The sequence below is a fragment of the Danio rerio genome, chromosome 6, assembly GCF_049306965.1.
Source record: "Danio rerio strain Tuebingen ecotype United States chromosome 6, GRCz12tu, whole genome shotgun sequence".
Classification (NCBI taxonomy): domain Eukaryota; kingdom Metazoa; phylum Chordata; class Actinopteri; order Cypriniformes; family Danionidae; genus Danio; species Danio rerio.
Window position 1 is genome coordinate 41,542,527 of NC_133181.1, and position 16,110 is coordinate 41,558,636.

Here is a 16,110-nt window from a genome sequence, read left to right on the forward strand (position 1 = left end):
CACACTCACAACACACAAAATTCCACAAGTACACCACACAAATACAAACTCAGAGTCGTGCCAAGCAACACTCAATAAGGAGATGGTAAAGTCATTTTTCGGACGGATCCTTTCTCTAATGTCCAGTTTCCAGCACGGTGTGGAAGATATGTAAATGTGTAAGTAATTGTTTATTGAAGACGCTTTACCACATGGCAGCATTTGCATTAACGCTAATGCTAAACAAACTAAGGCTTTATGCATTTAAATCAAGCTGGTCTAGATTTGACCAACTTCAGGGAAAACCCAAATTCAATCCGTGCACGTAAACATCAAATTTCTTTAACCAAAATATTTTAACATAAACTGTTTAAAGGGATATGTCAGCAAAAAATGTAAATTCGGTAATTTCCACCAGAATAAAGAAAAAAGACCTACAAGACAGCATAAGGGAGAGTGAAAAAGTCCCTCGGTTAGGGACCTATATCAGGCTATATGCAGAAAACCTAAAGGTAATTTTAATACCTTTTTTAAAATCCTTCTCAGAATATTTAAGACCTCATCACCACTTCAAGTTCTAATCACTATCAAACCTTAAACTTAATATACAGTTGTTTATAAACAGTTAAATAAATCAATGGAGCACAACCATGCAACAGAACTCTGATAAGCTCAGAAGAAACAAACCTTGCTCCAATCAGTACGCAAACTTACATTTTCCCATTTTGCCATTTTGTTTTGATATATCGGCTTGTTAAGTGTGATGTTACGCGAAGCGTCTTCCGAGTCCAATAGCTCTATCAAACTCTATGGGGAGACTACAAATGGTAATAATAAACGTTTACAAAGCGATGTAATACTTTCGAAAATCATGATCAAAACATAAAAAGTGTCTGTAAACAAATACTTACTCAATTCAAATGAGTAGCAGCTTGTACCCTGAAACAGTATTTCATACATCACGATTTAACAAGCGGAGGGTTTTGCTACATGTGGGCAGCGTCAAATCACCTTCCCATGTTTGTCGCAAATTATGTGACATCGTCTGAACGGAAAAGCTTGGCTGGACACACCTGGCCTGAACCAATCCCGTGGGTCAAAAAAAATTAATATTTTTATATCTTTTTTTTTTTTTTGGAGTCAAACACTTTGGACAAAGCTTAAACAATATTTAAGACCTTGTAAAACGCGATTAAAACTTTTTAATAAATTTTAAGGGCCTTAATTTTCTCATTATGAATTTGTAACTTTTAATATGTAACTTTTAATATTTTTAAGACCCACGGACAGCCTGTATGAAGATGTAAGCTTAAAATCTTTTATATTGATCAAATTCTATCCCCATCACAGTAAAAAAACAAACAAACTAAAAACTAAAAACAGTTGAAAATAGGGCTGTGCAATTTGGGGGAAATATTGAATTGCACACAAATAATGAATCCAATTCCTAGATTCAAACGATTCAAAAATACACAAACCCAATTAATTTGGTCAAAATATTTCTGATATTTACTTGTGAATTCTTGAATCGGTTGTTGTGTTTATGGATTGTGTTTAGAATTTACAAATGGGCTATATGCACACAGACATATTTTCAGCAAGGCAGCCCAAGGGCTTCCGGTCTTTCCATTACAAAATTGTCGCATTAAAGGTTTGATTTCTTCAAAAATCAGCAATCTTCACTGCCTGTTATATATACAATATTAAGTGGGTCTCAGATTGGACAAGAAGCTCTGCATTAAATTCCATTCCACCCGCCATGTCTTTAAAATATGACTGCTTATTTTCACTCCAGTATTTTCAATGGAATTTCTGCAATAGCCTGTTGCTACTGACGGCCAGGGCCGGCACGTCTATAGAGGCGACCTAGGCGGCCGCCTGTGGCAGCAGAATAGAGAGGGTGGCGTCCGCGACATCTCCCTCACCACTCACGTCATCAATTATGTCCGCCACACCTCCCTCACCACCCGGTCTTCACTTTGATAACCGGTCACTTTCGGGTTGAGGGCGGCGTGATTGTCCTTTGCCTAGAGTGGCAGTTTAGCTTTCTCCAGCCCTGCTGACGGCACTAGCGGTTATATGGTCTTTCATTACATTTTACGCTTTAACAACTAAATGAATGCTTAAGTCTATTTAACTGAATGTATTTTAATTACATTACAACATCGATGCTGTAAAAACAACCTTGTGAAATTAAAAATAATCACATTAAACTTTCACTGGAAGTTTATCATTGGCTATAAAACTCTAGCCATGCAAGGAGCCCATTGGATTTTGTAAATGTGAATTGTACTGTGCATGTATACATTTTATTTTGTATTACTATTGTATTATTGTATTAACTATTATTTTCAAGATTGATCTGGCTCCATAATACTTGTGCTACATGACAATATAAAAGCTTTTTTTAGTCCTTGTGTATGAAATTTAAGAATTGGGACTCTGTTGAAGTCTGTTCTGAAATAAAGGAATCACAGAGTTGACGTCATTCACTATAGTTTTTAATGACGCGAGACTCACGCTGACAGGTGAAACTTCGAACTAGCTACTTACAATGCAGACATGAGGGCACAGATCCGATTCATTTCCGATACATTTCCACATGTAAAGATCTGAATTTGATTCGAGTAAATCGAAATCAAATGTGATTTTTTCCTGCTTACACTTACATGGGCCATATCCCCAAGTGTGTTTCAAGTCTCAAAGAAACCAAAACTAACTATATGTTTTGTTAGCTCACATTGCTAGTTTTGAGGTGAACATTTCACCTGTGCATGTCATTAAGAATAAATAATAGTACGCCCTTCTAACCTTTAGTTCAAATCTGAAAATGCACTTCCTGTTTGTTTACAGTTAAAACTGTCAGATTACGCATTTCTCAGGAATTGGACGTGGCTAACATATTTAATTACGCAATTCAAACTGTCAGTTTTGACAACAAAATGCACTGTTGGGGAGGAGGAGGTTGTAAAGTTTTAAGGTTGTAAAAACTGTATCCAAACCCCTTTCCCGATCTTTCTGAAAAGTCTACTTTACAACATCCAATCAGCTTGCAGAAAAAAAACCCCAGCCACGCCCACTGTTTTCTCATATAAAATTTTGTTACTCAAGGAACTGTCACAATATACAAAAAATACTGACGGCAGCTTCCGCAGTATTAAGCATTACTTATCAGGATAGGGCTGTAAAATTATGACAAATCAAATGTACAATTTTAGACAGTACAGACATACCACAAAAGTGTGAAAACAGACAAAGTGAGAAAACAATAAAGAAAAATGGAGAAGTGCAAAATAACATTAATTAACATAGTAAGTATGAGAATTCTGAAACTACCAGCATGACCATAGCGACCATTCATAGAAGACTGGACTGAATTTCATTTTCAGTTACATTATATTTTCATTCAAACAATTGGACATTTGAGAATTTAATTCTGAATGTCTGTTGACAAATATTATGAACTGATTACCCTAAAAAAATAGGGTAAAGAAATATTTTTAGTAATTAGACATGGGACAATATAACCGGTTTCAAGGGTTACCCCGGTTTAAAAGTCAAGGTTTTAAAACGGCAAAAATATTGTTATACTGTTCATAAGGTGTGTAAGCTTTTTTTTTTCCTATTTAATTTAGTTCTGTTAGGGCAACAGTATCTCCAGCAAAAGGACCCTCCAAATCAAAAGCTACTGGTCAGCCCACGATTTAGCAAACATCTCGCTTATACACAGAAAACAAAAAAAAACAAAAACAAGTTGCTTCTTCACCAAACAGTGCCAAATAGTGCAGTTGCTTAATTTATATCCAAAGAAAAAAAAAAGATATCCAAAGATGCCTTCTCAAATTGTAAATAAATCTGTGTTTTTGATACTAATGAAGATCAGAAATCAATGATTTATTTTAAATATTTGGCATGACAAGTTTAAAATAAAAAATATCTATTTTACATGTTTCTTAAAATAAAACACATTGTGTTCAAAGGGGAAAAAAGATTGTTGTTTTTCACCCAGACAATTAAAAACGACCTATTTTAGAGAAGTAAACCCAATACTATAAAATTGTGATAATTTTATCCAAGGTTATCATACTGTCAGAATCTTACACCGGGCCATGCCAATTAGAAATATAGTCTATATATGTGCATGAGTTACCTGGAAGTGCATACCTCACTTTGTCCGTCAAGTGAAACAGCAAAGTTTTTTCATCAATGCTTTTATATCGATGGATTTGCTCTTCAGTGTTTGGCTTTTCAGCAGTGAAATTTAAACCACACTGAACTGAATTAAACTTAACTTTAACTCTGAAAAATCGACTGACAGTTTCAATTTACTAGAACTTCTATGTTAAGCTGCTTTGACACAATCTACATTGTAAATGTGCTTTAGAAATAAAGATGAATTGAATAGACTTTTTTTCACCACAGTGAAAATGTTTGTTTTATTTTGAAGGACGAGTCTGAAGTAAACTTATGTTTTTGCTATCAGAAAGTTATGTTTTTGTTTAGCAGAAAGTTGCTAGGCAACAGAGGCGCACATATTCAAAGGCATGAGGAAAAGTATTAGACACTGAAATGCATGAGGTCACTTTGACCGTTATGGCCATTTAAAGTAAAAATCCTCAGAACTCATTTGTGTTTTGTAATTAAAATAACAATGTTAGAAAGAATTATACACACATTTAGGAAAAGTCAGGGTATATATACAGTTATAAGAATTTTATTTGAATTAAGTTATTTAATTACAAAATTGTTTTTGAAGTTCTAGTTTTAAGCCCTAACAGTTTCTGTGTCTGATTACACAATAATGCCATTATACTACATACTTAAACTTATAACAAAACATAAACGGTCAATTGTTAAATTTGGAAAATATTTATCGAGACTGAATTTTTTTCCATATTGGCCAGCCCTACATTATGTCCGTATATTTGTCTAGTATGCAGTTTGTAGTACTCTATGTGAAACATATTTCCTCCCAAAGGGATTTATATATTTCTCCAAATTCTTTTACGCTCGTTTGCCATCATGTTAATAGTTAATTTAATTTATCAATTTAAAAAAAAAATAATAATAATAGTTATACTGAATCTTTATTTTGAAATAAATAGAAACACCGCCAGAGTTTCTCTGTACAACTAGGGCTGCACGATATTGGTAAAATGTGACATTGCAATATTTTTTGTTTTCTTCAATATACTGCATTTAAAATTTCCCCAAATGATTGAATAGCATTAATTATGTGGAAAGAATTTATGGTCATTTTATTTTAAGGTTCAATTTTTAATATTAGCAAACAAGTAACTATGACTTTTGCGTAAATAAACTCCTAATTAGCTATTTTAGGTATTGAATAGGATTAGAGATATCTAATAAGAACATGCAGAATATGTAGTATATAAGTACTAATAAGCGTTAACTCAATAACATGCATGCTAAGAAAGCAACAGGTTAATAGTGAAAATTGGCCCCTAAAGTGTAACTAAATATAATAATTTCAATGACAGTGAATCATTTTAGGGGATTGAATCATGCATAAAATGTAATAAACAAAATGTAATGATAAACACAATAAAGCAAAGATAAAAGTAGGGCTGGACGAGAGGCAAAAATGCAATCTCGATTAACTGTTTTCCATATTGAACAATAAAGATATATATTTCAATATCAGATGTTAATGTTTCCAGTTTCCACATTTAAAAGAGTACGCCAGCAATGACTGAAGCCACACAAATAAGAGGATCCATTAAAAAGCATAACCCATTTTCGGTGGCGGCTGGAAAATTCGGTGCATCTTTTATATCAACACACTTCTAGATTCTCATTGTTGTACATTTCTGCTGTGTGATTGGCTCATAGATCAATATAAAAGTACAAAAAGATTATCATTGTTATTGACATAAATTTTAATCGCGATTCGATGTATTGTTATCAGCCCAGCCCTAAAAAAAAAGTTAAATAAACAGTGGATGTTTTATGGTTTTGTATAAGTAAATATATAGAATTCCCACTGCAAAGTTTGTATGGTGTAAATAATTCAATACAATTGGTCAATTTTTTGCGCCTCAATACAATAAAATCTCACTCAGGCCTTAAAAACATGCAAATGATAAAACTTCACTCCATCGTGGTTAAACTCTGCATCAACACTGAAGAATCCTAACTCAATATTGCAGATCTATTCGATGTGACTACTGCAGATGCACACATTAGGAATGCAACAATTAACCGATTTACACTATAATTCGTCAACAAACGGAACAAAACTGCTCCAACTGTGCGCTAGTTAGAAGTTCAGAGCTTGTACACAATACACACACACACACACACTGGATTAAAGGCTGATTTTAACTATGGCTATTACTAAAACAGCTACTACTAAAAAAGGGCTGTTCCCATATCCAATCTTTTGATCGTGCAAGTTCATTATGTGTGCGGCTTGTGCGTGCATATTGGTCAAAACTGTTATAAATAAATAAATAAAACTTTTAAATAAGAGTTTTCATGTGATTTACTAAACTAGTCGTGTGTTTAAATCAATGAATGCATAATCGTGATATCCGTGAAACCGTGATTATTCCTCCGACTATAATCGTATTAAGCTTGAGCGGTATCTAAATTTTGATACCATCAAACCTCCTCCCTATTTACCTCGGTATACGGTAAAAAAAAAAAGTGACGTAAGGCTCAGACAGCGTCACTAAATTGTTGGCTTGTGTCTAAACCATTCAGAAACTAAATACCATATTTGTGACCTTGGGCTCTATTTTGACGATGCATGCTCATGCTCAAAGTGCACAGCGCAGGGCGCAAACGCATTAAGGACGTGTCAGAATCCACTTTTGCTAATATAAGGAGGGAAAAATCTCCTTTGCGCCGTGGCGCATGGTCTAAAAGTGTTGAGCTTATTTTTTCAGTCAATAATAATAAAACCAATCAGATAATAAACCTTATCTCCCATTCCCTTTAAGAGCCAGTTGCGTCGCGCCATGGTGCATTTGCTATTTACATGACGGACTTTGTAAGTGGAAAAACTGAATGTTTCACTAGCAAGAAAACAGTTAAACAGAGCATCTACATCGCGAAAATGAAAGATAAGGCCTCCTCATTATCTACTTTCACTTTAGCTCTGTATGCACAGACATCAATTAGCCTATTATTAATTAATTTTGTTTGTTAAGCGCAAAGATTTGTTTCAAAACTGCTTCTAATTTCAGTTCTAATTTCCAGCAAACTAATAAATTAACAATAATAATAAAGTGTGGTCAAAAAACTGAGTTATATCCAAATACACATGCTGTACTCCATATGGTCTAAAACCTGACAAATTTAAGCTTGTTTTAAATAAAACAAATATAAATATGGATAAAATAAATAATACTGCTAATAATAATAAAAATTAAACAAAAGCAAATTGTCATGAATAAACGGAAAAAGCAGAAAATAGCAACGCGCCAGCAATGCGCTTTAACACGCCTCCCTTTTTAGACCAGGACAACTATGGGCGCACATGAGCGCAAATGCATTTGCTATTTAAACAGCGTGTCGCAAAACATCAAAACAACTCTTGCGCCAAGCTGAAACTAGCAAACAACAGTTACGTTGCGCATTGCGCCACATTGCATCGGGTGTATAATAGGGCCCCTTGGGTTCGAGGTATTTCCATCTTTCGCAGTCACCTTTGTGTTGCACAATTTGCAAATTGCCTCATTTGTATTCACCGCCAAATTGCCTCATCTGTGTTTTTCGCCGAATTGCTTCATCCGTATTTACCGCCTCTTCCTTATCGTTCAGTCGAAACCAGAAATACTGCCAAACTGCAGAAGTTGTGTTCTTTTTCGAGATCAAGTTCGCAACTCGCCATCTTTTCCCACCTCTCTCTTTCTCCTCTAAGTTGTATCGTGATGACAACCACGCATACACATTTTAGGCATTAAATAAATTGTTTTTAATATTTAATCTTTGTCTCCTATATAAGTGCATTGTTTTTTATGACGGTTTTTTTATATCGAAACTGATACCGTTGCTATTTTCAGATCCCGCAGTATACCATTTACCATATTACCACCCAAACCTGAACCGTACAACTAAAATCTGTAACCGTTGCATCCCTCTAGCACACATAACAATATCGATGCTGAAACTATATATTGTGCAGCCCAAACAAAAACAAAAGCTTTTCTCTAATACAACTGTAAAGTACAGAAGAAATGACTCACAGAGCATCTCTAGAAAAGAAGTTCACGGGTCCACATCCTCATATAACAAGACAGCAGACAACACCATGAGCATCACACATGAATATCATTGACAGTCACTAGTTCATAGGCGTATAGTGCCACTTCTGATTTAGCATCCAAAATTTGCCCGTTTACATCACATTTATGCGTTGGTCAGCTAATTCCAATTCTATGAATCTGCATCTTCCTGATATCATGAGGCCTTAAATTAGGCTGACTGTACATTACTATCCCTTACACAGCCACCGATCACACAGAAAACAACGTAAAAGAAATCAGTAAAATCCTACATTTTCTCTGTTATTTCAGTCTATTTGATTCTAAGCCTGTGTCGGTTTAGCGAAGCCATATATAGCAATGTCAAGCCCTGAGCAAATAGTACCAATCCACAGAAGCTGAGGATATGCTGCGCAAAGACATACATTAATCATTCATCACTCCATCATGCTGAAAAACCTCCTCACACTGAACATCAATTATTCCTGACCTGTTAAATTCATCATAAGCAAACAAATTTGACTTAAAAAAGATGCAAAGACAAAGAGAGCCCTGTAAAACATTAGCTGCCGCAGCACACAAACAAACATTAGGCCAACAGTCTTCAAGTTACATTACAAAATGGCCCGAGTTCAAAATTAGGCTGTTTACTAATGAGAAATCTTTCTCAGCTGTGAATAGTCTCTTTACATATTCGTCTTTGGTTACCCTTGCCGTAACGCGACCACTCGTTCGGTCCATGCAAAACACGGGGCAAGAACACACATGACCAGAAAAAAAAGTGTAAGTGACTCCTCCTTCCTCTTTCCTCCCTTTTTTCCCTCCTTCCGTACAGGGGGTCTTTCTACCCTGTGTCCAATCCCAGTGGTCTGCATGCACACACACGCATACACACACACAGAGAGCCAACTTCCCCTTCAATGGGCCTCTCTACAGGGCTACAGTCAAGGCCTCACAGCTTCTGCCTAGAGTTACAGAAACTACACACAGGCGCACACATTCCAGCCTCTGAAATGAGCACCGCCACAATAACAACCTAAACATCACAATCCGGCTCCTTTAAACAAAAGGAACATATCATCAGAGCGACGTGTGCGAAGCAGGTCCTGCATGGCGCTGGCACTCAAACCAACACGACTATGAAGATAATACGCAGGTGCATGGGAATTCTGGAGCATACGGAAACATGTAAACATCCCGTATAGGGCAGTATAGATTGTGCTACTGCGGTACATTCTGGAGCGCAGTAGCAAATGCACACTTTTTTAGTCATTTAAATACAAAAACAAGAGAGAGAATTTCTTTTTCCTTTTTAAATGAGGTGTGTGCTCATAGATTCTGGCAGAATGATAACCTTGGATAAAATCATCAGTTTGACGATATTGTGATTAATGCTTTAAAATTTATTCTTTTTAAATGTCTGGGTAAAAGAAAACAAGAACTTTTTCCCACTTTGAATACAATGGTTGCGCCCAAAATTGCTTACTTTCATACTACATAGTACTCTATATAGTAAAAACAGTATGCAAGCCGAGGCGAGTAGCATGTCCGAATTCATAGAAATCCAAAATCAATATGCGAGAAGTACCCGGATGATCTGCTACTTCCAGCAAGATTCTGAAGTGCACTCCCGATAGACGCTACGCGATCTTATGATGCACCATGAGAAAATTCATGAATGGGAGTGAAGCGGGTGCTTCACGCGATCATGATATATTGGCTTCATTCATACTACTCACATTCCTACTGTATAGAACGCTCTTTTCTTTTGGTCGAGTAGTAAATTCAAATGCAGAACCCACAAGGGTTGTCGCGATACTATTCATTCAGGTTACGATACTATACCAGCTGAAGTATCAAGATGCCAAATAGTACTGCGATATTGTAATTCATAACTCAAATCTATTAAATAAAGGTCAGAAATACACATTTTAAAATGTTATAATAGGCACACTTGATTTTAATGCATAATTCCCTTATTGCTGGAAAAAAGTATTATTTGCAAGTCACTTCACCTGAAATGTGTTAGCTCTTTTTGATTATTTTGTAGATAACTGGCTAACAAAAAATACATTAAAATAAAGATACAAATTATAACAAACGAAATTTGTTACATAAAGAGCATTTTTCCTACAAAATTGGGCTATATGAGGTGGTCAAAAATCGATTCAATGTTTGCTGTTGCTATTTTGGGTTTTTCATTTATTTATTTATTTTTTGTTCAGTCTTATCAGGCAATAAACCAAAATAATTCAAAATTTTAATTTGTGAGTCCCTCTTTTGAAGAGATTGTTGAGCTTGTTCTAGCTACTAAATCATTTCAACAGAAACAGAAATGAACTGATTCAGATTCAAACTGAAGCGTCAGAAAACGTGCAATAGGCTACCATAAAAGGTGTGAATTCTACACATTTATGCAATAGAATTTATTTAGAGAAACATTTATAATATTTTGGAGCAGTAAACATGGCAGGCTTCATAATTCAAATGAATTTTTGTTCATTAGCTTCAAAAACACTGATTTCTTTACCATTTAAATTGGTATCTTTTGACATCTTCTCTGCTGTTGTCCTAAAAAAACAAAACAAAAAACAAAAAAAAAATCTTACACATACCTTATGAACGGTATAACAGAAAACTCTTGACTTTTCCAAACTGAGGAATACATTGATAACGGTTATCGTCCCATGCCTAGTGGATAGTGTGTGGTTTAAAGCAAGCTTTTTAAAATGATTTTATAAAAAGTCTCTCACAATTGACTGTATAAAATAACCGAAACACTGAAATTATGTGAAATTTTATTACAGTTCATTAAAATCACTGTTTTGTATTGTCATTTATTTCTGTACAGTCAAGGCGGAATTTTCTGCAGTCATTACTCAAGTCTTTTCTGTCATATGATCCTTCAGAAATCTTTTTTTTTTTTCCTTATCAATGATCAAAAGTTACACTGTATTTATTTAAGTATTGGAAAGAAGAATCTTTGATGAACTTGAAGAGCAGTATTGATTTTAAATAAATGAATACACAACATCTTACTAGGCATGAAACAATAAACATTTTCAAGGTATACCGCGATTTGGAAAAGTCAAGGTTTTAAAACCGCCAAAATTTTCTGCTATATCGTTCCTACAGTACATGTAAGATTTATTTATTTACGTTTCTTTTTAGCTTTTTTTGGGAAAGCAGTATCTCCAGCAGAAAATAGTTTTTTAAACCAATGAAGACAGCAGAAGTCAATGATTCATTTTAATTATTTAGCACGACATGTTTACTGCTCCAAAATGTTTAAAATGTTTTTAAAATAAAATGTTTTGTGTTCAAAGAGGAAAAAAGTTTTAGTTTTTTATCCAGACATTTAAAAATAATCTGTTTTAGAGCAGTAATCACAAAACAAATCACACCATCACAATCTTATTCAGCCCCATGCCTACATCTTACCATTTAACAGTAATGTAGATATGAAAGACATACAGTAGTGCTGAATAACAGGGAAATAGTATTTTGAAACCCTTCCAAGGTATCACGTCTAATCTTGTTACATGCTTGACTATCTCTTTCCATTTAAACTCAAATTAGACCATTGCAGCCCTGAATCTGCACAATGGAGAATCGTAGGAAAAGAGAAAACAACAACAGCCACTGCGTCACAGCCACACAAACACATTATCTGATACAATGCAGAGCAAATCTATTAGCCAATCCTACATGGGAAAAGGCTAACCATTACATTGATTTTAAAGGTTTACCACTTGACTCCATCCCAAACAAACTTAAGAAATAAGAATAAACATCTGCAGGAGTTTACTTTTGTTCATGCTAGTCGGACATGCCCTAACTAGTTGTCCATTTGGAGTGCTGAAAAGGTCCTAGGCCAGTTCAACAGACATGTTAAACAAACTCTGCACACTACAACAGATTCTCAACATACCAACAGCACAATGTGCTTTCATGTCAGAGTCACACGCTCTCTCTCTTTCTCTCCTATACGATCCATAAGGGCATTTTGTTAAACAACACTGCTGAGGTTAATATGACTGATATTACCTGAATATCGCCAGTGTTTGAATGCTTAAACATTTTTATATCAACATCAGGACTTATGAAACATACAGAGCACTATCAAATTAGTTTCTGCCCATAAAGCATTGTTATGATGACAGAAAAACAACAAGGGCAGATGTTTATATTGAAACAGTAACATTCATTTACAATGAAACATTACAACGATGAAACAGAAATATGCCAAAATATATGAATGAAAAATTAATTACATTGTGATTATTTTAATATATATTAGCAAATTATATATTAAGCTTTATGCAATGCTAAATTGTTTGCTAATATTTTACAAGAAAGTGACACCGCAAACTGCTATATAAAAGGTATCGCATCTGAAGCCGTAATACGTTTCCTTGTTGAGCAATTAATCATTCGTTTAGCAAATCTTTTACTTCACATAAAAGAAAAACAGTTAGCGAAGGAAAACTGATCTCCAAAAAAAGTAACTTTGAAGAGCTGCTAAACGCCACAGACGCGAAATTGTCGCTGTGTCTGGATGATGTCGCAGTTGAAAATTACCGCAACAGATGAGCTGATACGCAGCTTTACTATCACACTCATTAACATTACACGCTTTTATATCGCTTTGAATACAATTGACGCTTCATTAGCGCGGATTTGCTGCTTTAGGTCATTCTTCAGAACTAGCTGCACTCCGAGGCATGTGCAAAGTTTTCCATGTTGTATAACTCGCCAAGGTCGGTGTTTAAATCGCATTCAATCAGTGCACCAAACACACACACAACGAATACATTCTAGTGTTAATTTAGCTCACAAACTACACACATTAACTCTCTCTCTCGCTCCCTCTGGATCTCATGTGCCAGGATGAAAAAAGCAGTCACTTGAGTAGGTTACCTAACATTAGCAGACTAGCAGCTTTTGTTTTGAATTGCATTAGTGAGCGCACAAGGTTCACTTTGATAATAGTGTGTGTTAGAGTAAACTGCTCGCTTCGTACCTGCGTGCAACTTTTCCGATCAAGCGTGATGTGACTTTTGCTGCTTCTCTCCAATCCGTAACTTGTAAATCTTGTTTTTTTCTTTCTTTTTCTTCACGCCGAGAACTTGGCGCCAGCTCACATGCTAGCACGCCGAGAAAACACGCCCACCGCCTCGGCAGCGCAGCCCGCAGAGGGTCGCCTCGCTCCGCGTCCAGCCGCACCGCAGCCCCGTACTCGCGATCGAGCCTCTGGAGGAGCTAGTCGACGAGATGCTAACGAATTATGCTGGCTATCGCAGCTTTGTAATCCATCCCGCGCGGATTTTTTTTTCTCTCGCCGTGGGTTAACTAACGTAACGTACACACAAACAATGCACACGGTCGAATCTGAACGCGCTTCTTCCGCGGCCAGTGGGCGACTCGCAGTTTCCGGGCACAAAACAAACTTTGAACCCACGCTGGTTAGGACTGTAAAAATGTTGTACTTGACCCTAAATAGATGGGACTCCGTGTAATTACGCCCCGCCCCGACTCTACCCTGTACGGCGGATTTTCCTCCAATAACGGATCAAAGATTGTGCTGTGAGCGAGCGTCCGCTGTTTTGGTTGGTGTGACATCCTCTGCCACGCGCGCACTGTTTGGACAGGTCGGTTGTTCGTAAAGCGCGTGGGGACAACTCCCACATTCCTGAAGCAAAACACACTCACTCACTCACTCACTCACACACACTCGCGCACGCACGAGCTCCACTGCATTCACGGGCAGAGGCTGCGCGCGCACACACAAACACACTCGCACAATCACGCGCGCGAGGGGTGTGTCGTGACGTCAGAAGCAGCAGCGAGGTAAACAGTTTGTCCGCATGAGGTCGAGCATCATTCTTGAGTAGAAATGTGTCATGCGCTGAAATCTGCATTGCACTGCACTGAGGAAACAGTGGAGCGATTGAAAAGCATTCACTTAATGTGTTGTCGCAAACCTAACATTCCTTTTGCAGTGTGAAAAGGGCCTTGTTTATGCATTTTACTGTTCATTCTCAAATGGAAATTTGCTGTTAATTCATGCACATTTGGGTAATTCGAGATGTAGGTGACTTTTTCTTACATAGAAGATCAAAAAGTATATTTTAGCTGAAATGTGGTCCTTGTTGATTGATAAAATGCAAGTCAATGGGCTATATTCGCAGCTAGTGTTTTTCAGCCAATGAGGAACTTCCGGTGAAAGGTTTATGTGACTATTTTCAACTTCATATGGTTGTTTTTACAGCATCAATGCGGTAATCTAATTCAAATATAATATGTTAAATAGACTTAAGCATTCATTTGGCTGTTAAAGCGTAAAAAAAGACGAAAGACCGTTTAAACCAGTGGTCTCAAACTCAATTCCTGGAGGGCCACAGCCTGCAGCTCTGCATTGTTTACCTCCAACCACCTCCAACTCACACCTGCTTAAAAGTCTAGTCTTGAACACCTTGATTAGTTGAGTCATCTGTGTTTGATTAATGTTAGAGCAAAACTGCAGAGTATTTTTTCAAAGGAGTTTCTGCACTAGCCTGTTGCTAATGACGGTGTCTGTGTTTAAACGATCTTTTGTCCCTTTTTACGGTTTACAGCCAAATCAATCTTAAGTCTTACAATACAACATCAACGCTGTAAAAGGATCCTCATAAAAATAAAAATAGTCACATAAAGCTTTAACCAGAAGTTCATCATGGGCTGAAAAACATTAGCTGCGGATATAGCCCATTGCAAAGATTAATTGACTTTACAGATTCCCAGTGTTTAATATACAGGACATTATTTTATGACTGGAAGCTCATGCTTTAGACTGTTGAGGTTGTGAGTTAGTGTTGTTATTAATTAGGTAACAATGTTGTTATTAATTATGTAACAGTATTATTAATGCTGTAAATAATGTTCAGCTTTTTACACAGACCATTCCTTTAACATAAGACCTCATTTAATTATCAGGAGCAGCAGGTTTTCATCAAGCCTTGTCTGTATATATGCATTTTGACTCTCAAAGTGCTGGTAGCCATTGTCTTACATGTTATGAATCATCTAGAGCCACAGTTATGACAGAAATCTTCTTAAATGTTCCACTGAAAACAAACTCCACCAACACCTTGGATGGCCTGAAGGGGAGAAAATAAACAGCATTTTCTTCATTTTTGAGCGAACGATCCCTTTAAGAAGAGCATAAACACAACGCAAAACAATTTAAGCCTGAGCCAATAACCTACTTAACATAATAGCAGTCGGCCGCACTCACTACATTTACCGCAGTAAGTCATGGAAATGTCCGGCTGTCTTTTTTAAATATAATATTTGGGTTTGTGAAGAGATGAGTTCATGTTTTACTTGGGTGTGTCTGCTGCAGCAGTATAGCAGAGGCTTCTGTTTTAGGCCTTGACATGAGAACATGACGTGAGCGTGTCTGTAAGAGAAAAATAACATGCAGCTTTGATTGTCTTAGCTGAGCCACATGGGGGAATTCAGCCCTTTGGCACCCAGTGGGATAAGAAAGGTTATAAGCAAGCAGTGAATGTAGAGGTAAAGGAAGAGAAGCATGATGGGTTGTCGAAGAGAAAGGAGGATTCTAGAGGCATAAACGGAAGTAAAAGGGAGGTGTGGGGGTTGGTTAGGGGGTTTTCCGTTGTCCTCTCTCGGGAACATATGGGCTATTGTCTGTAAATATAGAGGGGAACGTGTAGGGTACTTAGCATGCTTTGTACATAGGAAATGTAAACAGCTACCCGTGATTATTGAATAGGTTTAATGCCATTACACTATTAACAAAATGGGATGTAAATCTATGGCTTGTGGTGTTTAATCTGGTTCTTATGACCTTCAGATGACTCTGTCATGATGTTTACGTAAAGGTCCCTCTCGTGAC

General features: G+C 36.6%; 1 protein-coding gene across 3 annotated transcripts in view; it reads right to left on the minus strand.

The window, feature by feature from the left end:
* The window catches only part of vdrb (vitamin D receptor b), a 53,288-nt gene extending 39,561 nt beyond the window's left edge, over window positions 1–13,727 (minus strand). The window contains exons 1-2 of one of the 3 annotated variants that reach the window (XM_073953090.1): window positions 13,234–13,727; window positions 10,741–10,781 (exon numbers count right to left, since the gene is read on the minus strand). In XM_073953090.1, coding sequence (XP_073809191.1) covers window positions 10,741–10,765 — 25 coding nt within the window. In that variant the 5' untranslated portion in view covers window positions 10,766–10,781; window positions 13,234–13,727. Of the gene's footprint in view, window positions 1–10,740; window positions 10,782–12,257; window positions 12,351–13,233 lie in introns of those variants that run through there. The other 2 variants (XM_005166047.6, NM_001159985.1) reach the window with 2 other exon arrangements.
* Window positions 13,728–16,110: the final 2,383 nt, after the last annotated feature.